A 13,787-nucleotide genomic window follows, 5' to 3' on the forward strand; every position below is an offset into this window, starting at 1 on the left:
TTCCTTTGTTTATATATATTTTGTAATGTCATCTGATATTACTTATTGTGTTGAAGATCGTTATATGCAATGTTATTTGTAAAAGAAGAAAAAAAAAAAGAAAGGCGAAGTAAAAACAAAACTTCATAATATGTTTTTTTTATTTTAAGGCAGCAATCATTCAGTAACTTTTTCTGAATATATTGAAGAATGCATATATTTTGTTTAAATTACTGTTTTTGCTTCATGAATCAGAAAATTTACTTTGAAAAATTGAGCCTATGAATTTGGGACTCAGCCAAATTAAAAATAGTTAAATCAAATGAATTTGTTTAGTTGGTTAGAAAAATCAAATAAAGGCGGTTCAAATAGTCATTTATATTATTAAAAGTTTTGTTTCCCCTAATCCAATAGTATTTTTTTTTCTTGCTGTAAAATTGTATTTGTGAAAATCTTACCGTAATAAATGTTGCTGAAAAGATTGCAGTTTTTTTTTATCAAAAGTGAATATTTACTATGCATGTAGACTCCAGCATTGATCATTTGTGTGTTTGTTTCATTTATTTGTTAGTGTTAAATATATGTTAAATCTATGTAATGAATGTTTGATGTGTGTACAAACAGGTATCCTAAAAAGGTTCGTATTGGTAAGTTGTTAACTATTACAGTTTATCCGGAATCGATGTCTGCGCTATTAGATAACACGTATTTTACTGATTCGCTTATCAAAAACGTGACGCGTCCAGCTGTACAGCTACCAACTCATCACCGACGGAGGGGGTGGAGTTTCTTTAAATACGACGTTCCTACGTCTCTTGTGATTGGTCAACAAAATACTTTTCACTGATTTGATTGGCTATCCGCTTAGCGAGGGTTGAACCTCTAACAGGAGCCAAGCAACTCGTCCACAGCAGTGGCTGCCGAAGCAGAAAAGCGGGCGGACAGTTGCTCTGCCACACGAAGTACAGCTTTCCCAAAGTGTAGTTCTTACCTTTAGAGGATTATCATATACATATTTTTAAAATCAAAACAGCCATTAAAGCCACATAGAGCTTGTGTAACCGTGACATATTAGAGGAAACCTAAAGCGCGAGGATGTTGGTCCCCGCGGGAAGATAATGAAGAGGCTGCGCGTTTTGTTGGTGAGCCTCATCGTAGCTCTCCTGTGCTGGTAAGCTTGGCCTGACATTTTTCATCCATAAAAATAACCACACGTCTGACGAGAAACGGCTTTAAGAATATGTCAACCACGTTTTGTGATAATTTGGCCCCTACAGGTCGCTCCACTCGGCGTCATTTTCTGTGTGTCACTCATCAGTGTTAGAAATTCAGAGTGAAGCTACATTAGCTAAACATTATCTTCCTGTGACAACGTGTGGCGTTCAATATATCTGAATGTCAGAGAGAGAGAGAGCCTCGGATTATTGAAATCTGTACTACTTATAACTAAGTGATGATATTCGTATTTTAAATGTTTTTTTTATTGAGTTAGGGATTGAACAAGCTGTTAGCATCTCGGTAAGCTAACAGGGAAGGCATATGTTTCTTAGTTGTCACCTTTATAACCTGAATCATTCCTGCATGACGTAACTTCACATTACTAAACTATCTTCCAATAAAGATTCCCCCCCCCCCCCCCCCCACAGTTGATTTAAACCCTGAATAAGATTGATGAATAGTACAATATCAAATTTACTAGAATATATGTTTGTGATGAAGAATACATTTGATGGGTTTTTTTGGTCAAAGTAATGAATTATTTAAACGGTGTATTGGTTACAAAATAATTTAATTGCCAGATAAGAAAAGCTACAAAGATTTATAAATTTATATGAAAAAGTTGCACAGTACAGACGAGTTGGTTTCTTAAATTAATGATTGTTGTTCTCCAAAGCACTTGCGAGTCAGGTCTTGTCCAACACAAATGGTTTAGCCTCAGCAGCACACAGCAGGTAACAAACAGTGTGCAGGGTTTGTTGGATTGGATTAACCATCCAGCCAACATGCCACTTTTATCCAGATTGGTGACTCAGGAGCTCCTATCCATCCAGTCTTAATCCCGCAGGCTGCATGTCTCTCTCTACTTCCTGGATGTTTTGTTGTTGGAACTGCACATGGTCAATGATTTTAAAATTAAAAGCATGTCTTGTGTATGTTCCTTTGTACTGAGACTTTGGCACAACAACTTCCTGCGGGATCAATGAAGTTTTTTCTTATCTTAAACGGACAAGTTGGCAAGATACTCTTCAGTTTTTGTTTTAGAATATGTACCTGTCTTTGGGGCTGTGTTTCCAGTGCAGAGCATCACATCCTCATACTGAAGGTCTTTGTTATTACAATATAAATAATTTCCTTTTTAGCATTTGAAATTAATTTTAGCGATAATTTTAATTGATAATTTTAGGGACTGGTCGCTTGTAACAAAGTCATTATTATGTAAATATATACATGAACGCATTTAAGTGCAGAAAAGCTACAGTGTTTTCGTTTTGCAAAACAAACGTCGTGTGTTGTACTCGAATTAAAAAACAGTTTTACGATTACAAAATAAAATGGACCGATTCACTCCCTTTTTGTAAAATACCTATACAGTATTTTTCTTGAGTTCATTTCCATAGATTATATTTAAAGAATCTTGCTATTTTGCATATATTTTAGCTTTTGTTCTTGAGGTGAAAAATGGGAACAACCATCCATTTATCTGTACCTGCTTCTTCCTTTTGGGGTCGTGGGGGTCGCTGGAACAGAGAACATGAAAACCTAACAGCTAGCAGAGATGGGTGCCATTCTCCACATTTTATGCTCTAGAAACTGATCCTGGCTTTAAGCAATCTGCATATTAATAAAAAAAAAAAGTAAAATTGTTGGACCTCTATGGAAATGTTGAACGATAAATTGAAGATGAGATTTCTTTACTTCCTGTATCGATCAGATTTAATTACATGCTGTTAGGTGTTTGCTTATCTAAAACGTTGCTACTCTCTTTTTTTTGGTCCACTTCACTTTCCTTCGTACTAACTAATGGAGGACCGTGCTCCTACATGCAGTGTCTTCATTACTAATGCAAACCCTTTTTAGCGTGCTTCTCTCAGCTTCTCGCCCCTAAGTGCCAGCTCTCGCATGTTTCAGAAGGAACTGAGAAAATGGGAAACGGCCCACGCAGTAATCCAAGGGTTGCCAAGGCAGCTGTGATTTTAGGCTTTGAGAAAAGGCTCGTGGAGACGGCTGGTAGTAAATGATCATATGAGGCAGTCATCTTGACTCGCCTAATGTTTTTGTGCATCGGCTTTATTTTGCTGTGCCAACTCAGTTATAGACCTCTGCTGAAGTGCCATATGCAAAGCAGAGTGTGTTCTGTGTGTGTCACGCTTTCCCCTCCACACTCACGTTGTCAGCAAAAGGGATCTTACTGGGTTTACGGTATGCCGCTTCAGCCTGTTGACATCAGCATTGCTATTGCTAGAGAGTTGGTGTGCATGCGTTCTTGAAGCTATTTGTGTGAAGGTGCACATTTTATTAGGCAGCATTGATCGTCGGCTGTAATGGGTTAGTGCAAGACAGAAACCTTCGCATGTTCCTGCAGTAAGACTTGTTGCAGGTTATACATTTAAAAAGTTGCTATTTTTGTGCTTGGTGTGTGGTTTCAGTACAATAATACCAATAACAAGGTTTTTGTTGCATTATCATTAGGTGTTTCTCAGAAACGGTGTAATTGACATTTCATTTAGTCCCTTTGTCAACGATTTATTAAATTTCCTGTCTTTGAAAAATTAGTGTTGTCAAGAGATTGCCTGCAGACTTCATAGTTATCTCTCGAGAGAGAACTGCAGCCAGTTGACCAGTCAGGGATTTTCAGTTATGTTTAAAAACTAAACCAAATTGAGCAGACTTGGACACAGAGTCTATTTGGAGGTTTTTCAAAGTTTAAATTTAGAAACTGTTGGTTTTATTATCTTACAGGCAGAGTATGAGTTACTTAAGTGTCATTTTCAAGCCATTAGGAGAGCCCCATACCTTTTTAAAGCTCGTCCAACCTGTTTATTTTCCACGGAGATCATGTGTAGGAGGAAGAGAATGACATCTTTCCATTCTTCCATGCACAGCATAAAGCTCTGACATGCAGCTTAAATGCTTTTCCAAGAATTTTTAAAACGTAAGTTTCACGATAAGCTTTCTAATGAAATTTCTCTAATAAAACACGTCACTGCTTACGCTCACACACGCACGTTGCCGCGTTGCGTAACCTTTGGACCAAATATGTTACTTAACTTTTTGCCTAAGGGGCTTTTGTAGCATGTGTGCTATTAAAAAAAAAAAAAAAGGAAATGGGCTATAGTAAAGGGCTCTTGTATATATTTTTTTACTTCCTGTAAAATATTCCTTTGGTGCAGTAGTTTCATAAGATAATTTTACCAACCTCCTTGTGTGTCAGTGGACGTGCAGATCGTTGTCTGATTACAGGTTTTACTAACCAACAAACTGCTAACTTCACTTGTCGCAGAGAGCAAGTGACAGAAACCCAGGCTCTGTTTGGGATATTTCTCTTGTAAAGTAAGATAGTTGTAGCGTTGCAAAACCTGCCATGGGGGAGGGCAACTTGGCATTTTAACTTTTGATTGATTGATTTTGTGAAGCTCATCACCTCCCAATGCATTTGGTGTAGACAGCTTTATGGTCTTTTTACTCAATTTAGCTGTTTTTTAAAACATTTTTTTAATTTTGCAGCACATGTATCCTCACATTCTTGTGATTCCTCTCTTAACTTTCTCTATTTACTACTGTTTTATGTTATTTCACTGTTTTACCGTCACATCGCTTGTCCTATTTATAGTTGTCTCCATGACGCAACTCTTATTGTGAGATAAAATATTATGCACAGCTCTAAAACACCTGTTCTATGTCTGTTTTAATGTTCTGCCCACAAATAATCGGGGGCAGGCGGTCGTTGCAACCCAGATCTATTTTAGGGACGCATAAAACAAACTGTTCTAGCCAGTTCTATATTTGTTATTTTACTCTTAACGGAGTGTAAGTTTGGACAATGGAGAGGCATGTTGTTGCTAAGATTAAGGATGGTTAAACGGACCTAATTCACGTTTTTAAAAAGATGTTTGTCACAAACTTAATGTTTAACTCTCCACGGCAATCTGACGTAAACTCTTTGCGTGTTGATGTCTTCGTTTCTAAGAGCTCGTGTCACTTTTTTTTTTTTTTTCAAAAACTCACTATGTGAAAGTGTCAGTTTCAAATGTTAGTAGTTTTTCATAAATATTTACAGATTTCAATATTGCATATAAATTATTTTTGGTGATTTGGATGCACCAAACCTGCTTATAATTGGAACCATACTGCGTCTGAGAGAGAGAGATGACAATTATAGAGCCTCTAAAATAAATTCAGTTGCATTATTTTAGGTGTTGTGTACTTGTACAATCTGTTATGCTGGTGAAGATTATCAGTCATCCAGGTTATATTCAATCTAAAAAAAATAAAATGCAACAACAACAACAAAAACCAACTGGATTTCTGTCCTAGAACAAAAGTCCCGTTGTCAAACTTTTTTGGATCTGACATGTTTTAACTACAGAATAGATTTAACAAAAATAATTAATACATCTTCGGTTGTATTGTTCATATTAGTAGAAATGAGTGTCTCTAGTCTTGTCTCTCTTAATTACCTGTTTAGATTAGGTCAGATGTCTTTTTGTATTTATTATAGGTCTGTTTGTATTCATTGTACTGTTGTGTATCTGCACTGTGTGTTGTTTTGTTGTGCACTGTATGTTCTGTGTTGCACTGTGATCCTGGAGAAAAGCTGTTGCGTTTCAATATGTACTTGTACGTAGCTGAAATGACAATAAAACCACTCTGACTCTGAAATAAAAACATCTCTCTTCCTTGTAGAGGAAACCTGTCAGCAGTAGTATCACAGGAGTCGGTAGTTTTGTGTTGAGTTGAATGCTAGCCTGAGGCTCCGTCAGCAGTTTGAAAGAAAATTCCTGTTTTATAACATTAGTGACTTGTTTTCCTTGGGTGGAGGTAAAGTTTTAAAGGTGGTAATTTGCATCAGAAAGCTGATCAACTCTCAGATGATGCGTGTGTTCACCTGTTTGAAAAATAGATTACAGCTCAGGAAAGGGATCAGATAGACACGGGATTTTGATACGGTTTTATTTAGGTTCAAAACTTCTTGAAAAATCTCCTCGGTTTTTGATGTACGCAAGTTTTTGTTCTCCTGTTTTAATGCAACGAAAATCATTTTTGATTTCTACATCAGAATTAAGTTATTTTCTTTGTGCCACAATGCAGCACTTTGGTTCACTGTGCACTTTAGTGTATGAGTTTTTTTGTTTTTGGTTTCCTCTTATCTGGGCTGATAATAAATACACAGTGATGGAGAATGCACTTGTATAATTCTGTCAACATTCACACAAACTAACTCAGACTGGCAATGTGGCTTTTCCCATCAAATTGCATTTTTCACATGACTGCATCCCACTATTGTCCTGAGTCCATGTTCCTGATGGTCATATTCCCAAACCAGTTTGATCCCTGTCTGACTGGGACCAGAGGCATGCCTCACACTCTGTGGGACTTTTGTCTCATTGGGTGTTAAAAAGGAAACGTGTGGTTAATATCACTTCTCTAAAAAAGATTTAACTGTAAAACTGGGGAAATTTCCTCTTGTTGACCTGTAGGACATCGTATTGAAAATTTTATAGCCAGAACTTGAAATATAACTTTTAAGTTTAGATAAGAATAAGAAAATATGTTTGAACTCTCAGCAGAAAAGATTTCATTGCTGTTGTAGCAAAAATCATCTAGACACAAACTATCGGAAAAGAAAAAGCTGCATAAAGAGGCAGAACGGACATACAATAAAAAATAATGATGCAAACAAAAAAGTAAATAAACAAAACAAAATACAAAATATAACTATAAATTTGCAAAGAACAATTCTGCCTTTTTGTATAATAAAAATCTATAAATATAAAGACATTGCTTTATACAAATAAAAACGACAGAAACGAACATGAATGAAATGCATCCATTTGAATACAGTAATGCTTTTCATTTGCCAAAACAAGGTTTGTTATAATTGTTGTTTATTGTTATTTAAAATTTAGTTTTAAAGAATTTGCTTTTTGACAGCACAGGCGCAGAAGAGCTGTTGCCTTTAAGCAAGAAGGTTGCCAGATCAAGTCCTGGTCGGGGACGTTTCTGGGTGGAGTTTGCATGTTCTCTCCGTGCATGTGGGTTTTCTCCAGGTACTCCAGTTTCCTCCCACAGACCAAAAACATGCATGTTAGACTGACTGGTAACTCTAAATTGTCTCAAGGTGTGAGTGAGAGAGTGAATGGTTGTTTGTCTGTAGTGTCCCTGTGGTGGACTGGAGACATGTCCAGGTGTCCCCCGTCTCTGCACCACCACTCGCCCATACCTGTTGGTCCTTATGTTTTAAAATAAAATAAAATAAGGCACTTTTTACATTCTGCAGCAGATTTAAAACCTGATTTAATTTCCAAGCAGTGAAACGGCAGCCCTAGCATTATCCAAGGGGCTCGCCCACTCCATGAAAAATGAAAACTGTCATCTTCAGTTTGGTTGTTGATCATAAATATGTTTTTGGTTAAAAGGCTGTGTGCTTAACTCAACAGTATTCGTAGTCCTTCCTCCTAGTGCCTCGGATCTGTTTGGTTTTCCAGACTAGTTGCCAAATAGAGGCGTGCTTGTTCAGTCCCCTCAGAAAAACACTCCTGTGTACATTTAGAAGGATGTGTGCGTCACAGCGTCGGCGTGTTTAAAAGGATACTTGCTTATGAGCAAACAAGCTTCACAAACATTCAAAACTAGCTTGCATTAAATGTGATTTTTAAAGTGAAACATTTTATTTGCCATTTAAAAAAAAAAAGAGGTTCAAGTGATGGCGTTCTGTCAGGATCTACTGAGTTCATGCCAGTGCCTGTCTTAAAGCATTTCAGCAGAGTCATCAAACAGAAGCTGGGACTAAGATTTTATGAGTTAGCCTGCTCTGTTGGTGTTATTGTGAGGTAAAAGCAATAATTCATCATGTAGCACACATGCTTTCATCTATTATTCATTATTTCTACAGTACACTGAACTGTGTGTGTGATTGTGTGCTAATTTGCATTAAAGTGTTTTTGGAACAGTTTGTGCAAATCATGTTCACTGCTACACTGATCCAATCGTTTGCTAACTGTGCGTGTCGGCGTGTGCTGAAAGCAGAACTACAGTAACACGTTTTAGTTGCATCTTCATGTTCTAAAATTAACAAAACATTTATTTTTTCTCTTAAACAAAGACGGAGAGATCTTCCAAAACTTTTCAAGTGTGAAATGAGGAACAGAGACAAAAGGAAGATTGTTTGCAGACTGCTGAGTCACTGGTCTTCTGTCAGGCTGCTCCTTCAGCTTGACCCACTTCGAGTCTGTAACGTCAGTGCTGTGTACATTTCTCCCCACTTGTGGGTCGTTCTACTGCCTTGAATTTTTTACATGGAGAAATGAGGTAAAGCCAGCGTTTACTGATTCTTTTTAAATATGCACAGTGATGTTTTGACTTAACCTAAACCCTTTCACAAGTAAGACTTCCTCATCGGTCTTACTTCTGAAATTGTTTGAAAACTTGTAAAAACAAGAATGAACAAACTAGTAAATTTAGGAAAGAAGTGTCCTAAATCAGAGAACATTATAATAAGGTAGAAAAAGAAGTAAAAAAAAAAAAAAAAGACTTTGCAGCTTTATGAAATCAGGACAAAAGTACCAGGGGAACTCTTCAAAAGTTTACAAAGTTAAATCTGGGTGTTGAGTATCCCAACAACTTACTGTCAACAGGAGTTTTTGAACACTTTCTGATGTTTACAGATTCTGTAAAGTTGATCGGTCAGCACGTCAGAAGCGTCTAGAAGTCTAACATCAATTTTGTGCTAATTCAGAGAAGAGAGGCCAGAACAGAGGGAGATGTGGCCCCTCGTGCCAAATATTTGGTTAGTGGTTTGGCTGCCGTGTCCTGGTTGCTATGAGGATGCACCACCATGGGAGAGGATTATAGAGGCTCAGCAAGCTTTAGGGCATACAGTGTGCGAGCAAACAGTAGATCTCTACATTAGGTCATGTATCGATATAAAGCAAAAATATTGCACACATGCAAACATGCACACTCGTGCAGTAGGTGCTCTTTAACGCTTTTGAGATTTTACCACACCCTGTGCCTTCCTCTAAGCAATGATGGTTGCTTTTGTCTTCAGGGCAGATGTGCTGGCCTACTTTGGCTAGCCCTGGCACGTCTTCCTGACCCACAATCCTCTTCTGTTCATGTGGGTCTTGGATTGCATCCTGCGCTTATATTTCCCTCTAAGTCTTTCTTGGTTCTGTTGCAAAACCTGTCTTGTAAAATTTAATCTAGCAAGAATATAACTTTTTATTTTTTTATCCCCCCATGGAGAAAGTGAATTTTTTTGTGGCCTTTTATGATATAAAATATGTTTATACAAGTTGGCAGTCCCCCTTTGAAAAAATAAATTTGGACTAACCCAGTAAATCACTTGGCATTTGAGTTTTTTTTAAAAGTTTTTTTTAACACTGTTAACTCCACTCCTGAGTAGCTTATGCCTTATATTAAAAATACTCAACTTCTGTGGAAAAACATCACAAGACCGTTGTTAGCTCAGGACAGCAGTGTAGAATTGAACTAGATGACGTAATTCATCTGTTTTTTGTAGTAGCAATTTAATATTGGTTTACATCTTTCAATAGATACAATTAAAGTTCACGATACCTGTGCTGTTATTTTAAAAATGTTTTTGTAACAAAGAGATGCAAGTTGGCCTCCAGATTTAGGTCATGAGAAGTACAAGCAGCAGCTTATCTCCTCTGGCTTGGGTTATTTTCAGCAGGAGTTGCTGTGCAATGCAAGGACAAAGATGAGTCTGTATGAGCAGGCAGAATTACAACACCAGCTCTGAGGGACTTTTGTGAATATTTTGGTAAGAATGTCATATTGATGAAAGATGAATTATGAAAATAATAAATGTGATTCTTCTAAAAACTTGCCATCAGAAATACATTGTTTCTGATGAGATGAAAGCACACATTGCATGCATTAAAGCTGGTCAATGTGTGTACCGTTCTGTCGATAGATTAATTTTTCTCAGTTGGTCTGGACTGACACAAAGGAGACAAAGCTACAAAGACAGAGTTTTACAAAGAGCCCTGATTCCTAAAGTCAACAGAAAATATCAGGGGTTTTGACTGCTTAGAATTATTTCAGACAGTGTGATAGGACATGCACTCAGTTCCCCATGGCACATTTTCATCCATAAAAGCTATTACTATCTTTTTGTAAGCTACAGATAGAAACGAAGACGGAGAGCTCTTCCAAAGTGTCTCAAGCTGGAAAGGAAATGGGGAATAGAGAGAAAAGGATAATATTTGCAGACTGCTGAGTCATGTGTTCTGGTGCATTGCTCCTTCAGATTGATACACTGCAGTTCTGTAACATTATTGCTCTGTAAATATCTACCCACTGGTGGGTTGTACTACTACCTTAGACTAAATGTATTTAAGCTGAAAGTATGTTAAAATACTCTTAGGGTGCATTCACACCAGCCCTGTTTAGTCCACTTTAATCAAACTCTAGTCCGTTTGCCCAGAAAGTCCGGTTCGTTTGGGGAGGTGTGAATGTGCAATCGAACTCTGATGCGGACCAAAAAAGCGAACTCTGGTCCGCCTAAATATCTAGGTCTCGGTTCGGTTAAAGTGAACTCTAGCACGGTTCAAATGCATTGTGAATGGAAGTGGACCGGAGACAACTCCAGAAGCAGGAAGTGGACTACAGCATAGGGCATTCTGTGTAAATGCAACCAAAACAAACACTCATTTCTCATACAGTACCTCATATGGAGCATAGGGGGGAACAGGTTTGCTCAATTGACTCAGTGCAGTGTGAATGCAAACCACACCAGCTGAAAATGTAAACACATGTTCCAAATTTTGGTCCCCAATTGAACCGAGTCTACCGCACTATCTGGTATAAAAATGATTTTATATGCTCCTGAAGCAGAACCACTCAGATTAGTTCCTGGTTATTTCCACCCCTTTGCTTGCTTTCCTTTTCTTTTACCTTTTTGGAGAGAATTTCAGATTCATGAAATGTTCTGTTTATTCAAAGACGATGCTGAGAGAGTGTAAAATATCATCCTGCAAGCAAAGGCCAAGTTATTTGACTTGTGTTTTCAATGTTTTTTATTTGGCACCTTTCTTTAACTACCGGTAGTGTCTTCTCATTTTTTTGTGTAAATTGTTTTTAGACTGTACTTTTTATCACCTTGGCCATCCAGACCACTCATAGCACTTTACAACACAATCTGCCCTATCTTTACATATTCCCACACAGATTCATACAGCACTCTACTTCACCTCTACAAAGCTAATCTTAAAAACAAACAAAAAACACATTCAGTGCTTTAGGTTGCATTCATACACTTATGGGTCACATCGGAGGCAATAAGGGATCGGTGTCTTGCCCAGGAACACTTGAACATGAGACTGAATAGTAGTGGAATCGAACCTCCGACTCTCTCGTTGGAGAATGACTCTTCTAACCTCTGAGTCACAGCCTCCCCATTGTGTATTTGAATATAAATGTTCAATATGAGGTTTTGTGAGTTGCAGTTACACAGTGGTTCAGTGAGTCACATTGATAGTCCGTCATATTTGCATCACTCATCATGGAAGTTCATGAGAATGGTTTACTTTATGACGTGTCCGCCTGAACTCGCACTCTGTTATCTGCTCCGTTTAGTCATCCATATCTGCTTACACAAGCCTTTTCCTGTCTGAGTGACTGAAAGCCTTTCAAAAAATTATACGGACTGGAAATCTAAATGATCCGTGGACTGTGCTATACGAAAATTGGGATATTGAAAAAATAGTTTTGACAATTTAATATTGGTGAAAACATTTTAAATGAACATTAAAATATACATTTTTACTACATTCTTTTGGTGAAAATAAAGTGGAGCCTTACTGTTTTTTTTTTCCAGAATATTTATATTCAAGCATCAGCACTATCAGATCAGATCAAATAAATAAAAAGGTGCAATAAGTGTAAGCAAAGGACAAAGGAAAATTTTACAAGACAGTGGTGAGACCAGCTACGTTGTATGGGCTGGAGACAGAGACAATGACAGAAAGACTGGAGAAAGAACTGGAAGTGGAGCTGAGGCGTTCCTTATGAGTGACAAGGTTGGATAAGATTAGGAATGAGATCATCAGAGGTTCAACACAGGCTGAATAACTGGGAAATAAAGTTAGAGAGACCAGACTGAAAAGGTTGGACATGTCCAGAGGAGGGACAGTGGGAATATTGGTAGAAGGATGTTAGAAATGCAGCTGCCAGGAAAAAGACAAGGAAGGAGATCTATGGATGCAATTAGAGAGGACATGGAGGTAGTTGGAGTGAGGACAGAGGATGCAGAGGACAGAGTGAGATGGAGGAGGATGAGTTGCTGTGGTGATCCATGAAAAGGGAACAGCTGAAAGAAGAGGAAATAAATGCTTTCCTGACTGCAATTTTTTTCATGTTTGTTCCGTTCTATTTTGTAAAGTATCATTTGAGTTAATATTTTAACACATTTGGCTATTGTTCATTGAGGTTCTATAAATTTGAATTGATCATAATCATTGTAATAATTCTTCTTGTCCTCATGATTGTTGGTCTTCTGCTACAAAGCCTGATGATGCATGTAGTAAAATAAAGGAAAGCATGTCCTTTTTTTTTATGTCTGCATGTTTTAATGTCCCAGACTGACATATGACCCTGTAGACATTTGAAACCCAATATACCTTAGTTTAAAGCCGTTGACCTAAGTTTAGCATGGAGTCTACATTAGCCTGTAGCTTTTGCATTGCTAGAATTTCAGGTTTCCTTCAATCACTTCAGGGCTTTTTTTTTTTTTTTTTTTTTTCAAATCGCTTAGCCAATTTGGTAGGAAGTGCATAGGCCTGCAATGTCATAAAATATTTATATGACTAATGGTTTAACAAATGTAATTACAAATTTTGTTTTATTTTGTATTTGGTATTATCAAAGTCTGGTATTTAAAAAAAAATATGCATCTTCAAAAATTGGAACTGAACATTGGAACATGAAGCACCAAAATTTAGTCATTTGCTTATAACCATACCATACCACTTTATTTATAGAGCACTTAAAACAGCGACAAGGCCAACCAAAGTGCTGTACAGACAGAACAACAGGTAACACACAAAGCAATATGCAAAATGAAGTAAATCAGAATAGAGACATAAAAACAATGCAGATAATGACGACAAACCAGTGTGGAGCATACAGGATCAAAACACAGATCTGGTGTTGAAAGCTACTGAATAGTAGTGGGTTTTTAAACGGGACTTGAAAACCGAGAGGGAGGGGGCCTGTCTGACAAACAGAGGTAACTCGTTCCAAAGTCTTGGTCCTGCTACAGAGAAGGCCCTGTCACCTCTGCGCTTAAGACGAGATCCTGGAACTGTGAGGAGCAACTGGTGGGACATACGGTTGTAGCAAATCAGAGAGATAGCGGGGGGGGGGGGGACACTGTTCAGTGATTTGTAGACATGCAAGAGAATTTTGAACTGGATTCGAAAGTGACAAACCAAATTATTGTAATAAACATTTGGCTATGTACTTAAATGCAGTGAAACCATAGCAGAAGCAGTGTTTTCCCTACCATTATACAAGAAGGGTGCCTTGCCCTGCCTACTGTACTGAACACCCCCCCCCCCCCC

The 13,787-nt window shown here is 37.7% G+C and overlaps 1 protein-coding gene across 1 annotated transcript in view; it reads left to right on the forward strand.

Annotated features, from left to right (window-relative positions):
* The first annotated feature begins 892 nt into the window (after positions 1-892).
* The window catches only part of suco (SUN domain containing ossification factor), a 50,068-nt gene continuing 37,173 nt past the window's right edge, over positions 893-13,787 (forward strand). Inside the window, exon 1 of the mRNA XM_037674302.1 lies at positions 893-1,150. Within this exon, the coding sequence (XP_037530230.1) occupies positions 1,098-1,150 (53 nt within the window). The 5' untranslated portion in view covers positions 893-1,097. The remainder of the gene's footprint in view (positions 1,151-13,787) is intronic.

This window comes from Nematolebias whitei, chromosome 3 (assembly GCF_014905685.2).
Source record: "Nematolebias whitei isolate Nwh7 chromosome 3, NemWhi1, whole genome shotgun sequence".
NCBI lineage: Eukaryota > Metazoa > Chordata > Actinopteri > Cyprinodontiformes > Rivulidae > Nematolebias > Nematolebias whitei.